The sequence below is a fragment of the Pteropus vampyrus genome, unplaced genomic scaffold (genome assembly GCF_000151845.1).
Source record: "Pteropus vampyrus isolate Shadow unplaced genomic scaffold, Pvam_2.0 Scaffold132, whole genome shotgun sequence".
Taxonomy (NCBI): domain Eukaryota; kingdom Metazoa; phylum Chordata; class Mammalia; order Chiroptera; family Pteropodidae; genus Pteropus; species Pteropus vampyrus.
Window position 1 is genome coordinate 1,953,839 of NW_011888913.1, and position 6,610 is coordinate 1,960,448.

The following is a 6,610-nucleotide window of genomic DNA, read 5'->3' on the forward strand; positions in this document are numbered from 1 at the left end:
CACCTGCCAGCCCTTCTCCCTGTGCTTGCCCGAATTTCCCACTTCCACCTCTGAGTGAGGGGACAGCAGGATGACTCTCCCTGGCGTAGCATTCTGTAATTCTCTCTCAGAACTGGCTTCCTATCCAGTCTCTTCTGCAGCTCTCCCATTTGACCTCAGGTGTCATGGCTCAGCGGTAGAAGTCTCCAGGAATTGTGAAACAGCAAATGAACAAATGCCCAGCCCTAAGGAGATGACATTTGGGATTTGGGAGTCACTCAGTTAACCGCAATAACACCTATTCCTTCACTGTGACCCGCTCGCCCACCTCCAGGCACACCCGACCCCAACCCCCAGCAGGGCCTGCGAATATTTTTGTAGTCTGGCTGTATGGGCAGTTGGTCCTCTCATTTCAAAATAGTCGTGGGGCACAGAAGGCACCTAGGACACTGCTCTGAAAGCCTGACTTGGTGTGAAGTCCGTGCCCTTTCCCCAACATGTTGCTGGGAGGAGGGCAGGAATAGGAAAAGGGAGGAAAGAAGCGTGAGCAGTTATCCTTGAAGACCTAGGAATGAAACTGCAGAGAAGAAGCAGAACTCAAAATCAAAATCAACATCAGGATTTGCAAGGTAACCTGTATTTTTGTAGGAATCACACTTCTTTAGGCATTTTATAAAGAAAAGGATACAGAAAAAAATAAAATCCTGATCCCACGATAAAGAGATCCTTTGAATATTCAGCATGATCTTAGTACAGAAGCTACAGCACTCTCTAGAGCCAAAATAAAATCCTGGGAAGGCGGGATGTGTGCGGGGCGCCATCCTGTTGTGGGTTTTCATACTTGACAGCTTTGACAACTGAAGCTGAAGTCCACCATAGCTCCACTCACCAAGCCCTTTTCCTAGGGGGTCCTATCAGGGGAACACCTTTTTTAGTCACCTGTCCAAAGGGGTATTCACACAAAGGTGTCTTATTGGCTAGCTGTACCCACGGCACGAAAGATATTTCCCTGGAGCAGCAAAAAATAAAATAAAAAATCATTACATTAACAACAGCTTGCAAAGCTTTGCCTTAAGGAACGAGGAGACAGAAGTTCGGGCTCATCTTGAGTAGCCCTGCTTGCCGCAGGTCGATGCCACCCCCAGGATGCTCCAGGTAACTCCTAGTGGCTGGCAGCCTTCCTGGGGCCAGGCAGTGGGTCCGCAGGTCGGGACTCAGGGTGTGGGCAGAGTTGGAAGGGTGGCCTGACCCCATGCTGGTTTCCCGTCAAGTTGATCTGAACAGGCTTCAAATCCTTAAAAAAAAAAACTGTGAAATCCAAGAACGACTTTCCCTACTCCCTTACCCAGGCTGTGAAAATTGCAGTCATGATCCCGGAAATGGCTGAATCCAACGATCTCTTCAATCATACTTCATTCACACAGAAATTCATAAGGCCGTATTCCTTTGTCTTGAAGGAGATGGGAACTTGGCTCTGGAGAACCACATGGGGCGAATGTCCTGTGAGCAGATAAAAGACACCCTGCGTTCTAGAGTCAGGACTATGCCCCATGCCCAGGTCTCGGGCAGAGCGAACGTGATGGGCCATCGGGGTTTGTCTGTTTTAGTTAAGTAGGTAGCCTAGACGGTGTTTATTCATTTATTTCTTCTATCAGACTAGAGGTTACGGTCTCTGTCTTATTTCATGTTGTAATCCCTAGTCTGGTTCCTGATCCAAAGGACGCCCTTCAATATCTCCTGAAGAAAAGAAAGAAAGATGTGTTCTAGCCTTTCTGCTGAAAGGCAGAACACTTCGAGCGCCCCGTGGAGTTTCTCTTGAGAAAGCGCTTTAATGAAAATATTTCTTTCTGATTTCCTGAGGCTACACTGAATAACGCAGACACGTCGCTGAGTTAGGGATATGTTTGAACATATCCTTTGGGTTCTGAATGCATCTAGTGACAGTTGAACGTGTCACTGAGAACAGAATATGAATATTTTGCTTATAGGCCATTATTGGAAGAAAAAGTACAATTCTAGTTTTCTGACTGGTTATACTTGACAAATAGGTTTTTCAATGCTTGATTCTGCTCCATTTCTACACACATTGAGCTCATAAAAATATTTTTCTTCCTAAAAAGACTTTGACAACAACACGCAAAGCTATGTTTGTGTAGTACTTGACATATTCGCATGTGTCAACTCACCTGTTCTCACAGCATCCTGGCCAGGTGGATTGAGTGAATGTCATTGTCTAACACTTCACAGAAAAGGACGTGGCCTTTTTATGTGAGGTCAGTGGCGGTGGCAGGGCCCACTCACCCGCTTCTGGATTTCATGTCCTAACTTCTGTTTCGATGTTGGAATTGCCCGCTCTAGAAGTGAGAGTGTGACGTGTTCTCCACACGTCACAAGCATTTGTTGAAGTACTCTGCCACAGGCCAAGACAGTTTCAAAAGTTTGTCAGCTTTGCTTTACCTGTCGTTTGCAAACGTCACCAAGAACAAGATGTTAACTCACGCTTCGCCTTCCAGCCACAGGCCTCCGCTGCCACATCTGCACCGTGAGGAAGGTTCGGGAAAGGGGCGGCCGCCTGTCAGAGAGAGGCACGTGTCTGATCCCCCGGTATGGGATCATCGGGCGTGGAACGGTAAGCTGGAAGAAGATGAGGAAAAGCCAAGCTTCCCTCCCCACTGAAAAAACGTCTCTTCTCAGGCATAGCCCACACTTCAGGAAGGTGAGCCGAGCCATCATCTGGGTTTACCTTAGCCAGGTACTTACCTTACTTTTGTCTTAAGTGAGGTCAGCCCTATTTTCACAACGAGAGTTTTGTTTGGAGAGGAGGGGGTGGTTACTTCATAGTCTGGGGCCAGCCTGGTCTGGTCGGGCGCCCAGGTGTACGTCCTTCTGGGAGTTCTTTATAACCAGAGGCCAGGGTGCCAAGAGGCAAGGAGACAGGAGCTTGGAACGGTAAAGGAACACCTGGCTTCCTTTGCAGGTCTGCGTAGAGTCCCCAGAGCACTGAGTTTATGAAGCTCAGTCACTGTTTTACCCCGATTTGGGAGAATTATGCGTTCTTGAAGGATGTGGGCAAAGTCGTAAGTCAGGATGATCTGATGCACGCACGGAGAACAGCGACAAGCTGGGAGTAGCCTAAATGTGTGTGATGGGGACTGGCTAGGTAAACCTCAGCCATGCGTAAGTTTAACAAGTTACGCTGTCGTCAAAAACTGTGACGTGAAGCATGTGTGGAGGGGGAGGCGGCCTGGGAGGCGTCTGCCGTTGTCCCTCGCCCTGCGCCCTGTCATCGCTGCAGTCTGCTGTTTGGCCGATGCCTTCGCTCTCCTTGAGGTCAGCCGGAAACCCTTGCACACGATGAATCGCTGGGTTCCTTCAGGCCTCGCCTCGGTCTCCAAGCCTCTGGGGTTCCCAAGCCCCCCGCGGAGGCTCAGGTGCCTTGCGTGGGAGTGAACTGTAGGACGTGTCTAACCTTTTCTTGGCCTCTCTTCTTCGGCTTTCGCTTCTCCTCTAGACACGGCCGGTCGTCGGCGTCCGCCTCAGTGCACGTGGACGATGGGCGCAGCCACGCGGACGCTGCCTGTCCTGTCGCTGGCCCTGCACCCTCCTTCCCCAGCCCACGCTTCCCGGGCAGTGACAGCTTCCTGCGTCGTATCACGCCCGTCCCATTCCCGCGAAGGCGCCTCACGGGGGGGAAATGTATCACGTTATTCGGCCTTGAAACCCTCGCACAAGGGCCTCTTAGGAAAGGCGACATTCCAGAATTTGATATTTCCGTTTTGGCACGTGACAGGCAACTCTGCAGAGAGCAGCCCTCCATCGTCCAGCATGCCTGCGGTCGTCTGCAGCCCCGACAGCTCCCCTAACCTGGAACCTGGTGCGACCGAGGGGTCTTTTCACCAGCACGTGAAAGGGAAGGCCCTCAGCTCTCTGATGGGTGTAGGCTGTTAAAACCCAAAAAGCCTCAATGCCTCGGCTGCAGCTCCTTTGCCAAATAAACGTCCTGAAAATACTGATAGCTCTGGAATTAGACTCTCCTTACTGAGGGTTTATTAAATGTCAACATGAGAAGCCACAGCGTCACCTCACCCCCACTTGCCCCCATCCCCATTAATCTTGCTCTCTGAGTGAGGCTGAAATATAGCGGTGGCTTTGTTAGTGAAGAGATTGCATAATTACACACAAAAGGCTGTGCCACCTGAGCCCTGCTCCCCAGAGAGCGTCACGTGTCCTTCTCCAGGCTCCGATGGCTCTCACCTCTGCACCAGACTCGCCTTGTGGGAGCCCTTCGTCATAGCCTCCTAGTCCCGGAACCCAGAGCGAGGCATGCTCTGACCCCTCTCATACCCCACACTGGGGTTTTTAAAACCAGACTGTAGGTTTTAGAGTTTTCTATTCAAAGCAAAACTGAGAGGAAGGTTCAGGGACTTCCCCTAAGCCCCCTGCCCCACACGTGCAAAGCCTCCCCCGTCACCAACATCCCCCAGCAGAGAGGCACGTTTGTTATAACTGATGAACCTACATCATCGTCACCCAAAGTCCATAGTTTTCATTAGGATTCACGTTTGGTGTGGCACATTCTGTGGGTTTGGACAAGTACATGTGTCCACCATTATAATAGCCTATTATGATGCCCCAAACGTCCTCTGTGCTCCGTCTGTTCATCCTCCCTGTCCCCACGCCGCGGTGACCGCTGACCTTTCTATCGTCTATGTCGGTTTGCCTTTTCCAGAATGTCATACGGTTGGGATGATATAGTGTGTAGCTTTTCCATATTGACTCCTTTTACTTACTATTACGCATTTATGATTCCTCCATGTCTTTTTATGGCTTGATAGCTCGATTCTTTTTAGCACTGAATAATATTCCATTGTCCAGACCTACCACAGTTTATTTATTCAGTCACCTACTGAAGGACACCTTGGCGGCTCCTAAGTGTTGGTGGTCATGAATAAAGCTGCTATAAATATCCACATGCAGATTTTTGAGTGGACATAACTCCTTTGAGTAAATACCAAGAAATGTAATTGTTGGAGCATGTGGTTAGAGTATGCTTAGTTTTATAAGAAAGCGACAAACTGTCTTCCAAAGCGGCTATACCGTGTTGCGTTCCCACCAGCCGTGAACAAGAGTCCTTATTTCTCCACAGCCTCGCCAGCAGCATGTGGTGTTCTTGGTGTTTTGAATTCTGGCCATTCTGATAGGTGTAGAGTGACATCTCATTGTGGTTTCAATTTGCATTTCCCTGATGACATATGATGTTGCGTGGATTTTTCAATGAGCATTGTAAGCCATGCTTCGGGCACGTGGATGGCACAAAAACGCAAAGTATTTCTTGAAAGTACTTAAAATAATTTTATGTTGGATATTTCACGAAAAGCGAAGAAATAATCATCATGAGGAAAGCTACTTTTGTGAGCCTTCCATGAAATCGACTTATGGTTGAGGATTCTTTTCATGGCGACTTAGTTTCGGGGGAGCACCATCATCCTTTCAGTGCTTTGGGCCACCAAAGGTCCTAACTGGCCTTCTCAGTTCTCACGTCCAGTTAGCAAGGCCCGTGCAAGCCCCCACGACAACGTCTCTTCCTCTCCCCAAAAGGTGACTCCAGTCCCACCTCTACTGAGCTATGAGTTATTTTCTGGGATGAGGAAGCCGACGGCATGCTGCAGCTCAAGGGCCATTTGATCGATCTGTGACGTGCTCCCTGCTGGTGCCAGTCCCACCATCTCCTGCGTAAGCCACCCCCATCCTCTCCACATGCACCTCGATGTCATGCGGAGCCCCTGCGCACGCCTCGAGCCCCACCTGCAGCACCAACTCCTCAGGGTCTCACCCGACTCCCCTCTCCTCCCCTGCCCGCCACAGCACTTATCTGGTCGTGTACGTGTTTTATGGACCTGGCTCTCCTGCAAAACCGGAGACTTCCGGCGGGAAAGCAGTGTCTCGTTCGACTTCGATTCTGTACCATCGGCCACTGCTCTGAGCCGTTCTTCAGCCATCGGCAGGAAGAGGGTCCCGCCAGCTCCTCTCACTCACCCCAAACTCGAGACTCAGAATCAGCAGAAAGTCCTTCCAAAGAATACAGAAAATAAACTTGTGGCAGACGGCACCCCAAAAGATGATAAGGGAAGTGAAGCAGTTTCAGGAAACATTGGCTAAAGAATTACGACATTGTTCCTAGCATGTTTCCATGGATACTCCTGCTGCAAACATAACACAGAAACAAGGAACATTCTCTTTCCTAAGGCCTCCTCTTCATCTCCCACCCTGGTTACAATTTTTCCAGAACGAAACAGAATGTGACAGAGGGCAGTAAACGGAGCTACAAGGCAACTTCCTAAATCGAGATGCACTTTAACAGGTTTTCTAGATAATTTCAGCACTGAAACAATGAGCCAAGGAGAAAAATAGTTCAGTATAAGCTATGAAAGCGGTGCCTAAATAGATTGATGCTACTGTATATTTTTCGTTGATGATATTAGTTTTAATAATAAACAAGTGCTCGGAAGATATAATTCTCCAGTAGAAAACAGGATTTGTTTTATTATGGTAAAATATATATCATAAAATTTACCATTTTAACCATTTTTAAGGGTATAATTTCATGGCCTTTACATTTGCATTGTTTTAT

At 48.8% G+C, this 6,610-nt stretch overlaps 1 protein-coding gene across 1 annotated transcript in view; it reads right to left on the bottom strand.

Moving 5' to 3' along the window:
• FAM69C (family with sequence similarity 69 member C) overlaps window positions 1–1,388 on the bottom strand; it is a 16,525-nt gene extending 15,137 nt beyond the window's left edge. The window contains exon 1 of the mRNA XM_011367346.1: window positions 1,325–1,388. Within this exon, the coding sequence (XP_011365648.1) occupies window positions 1,325–1,388 (64 nt within the window). The remainder of the gene's footprint in view (window positions 1–1,324) is intronic.
• Window positions 1,389–6,610: the final 5,222 nt, after the last annotated feature.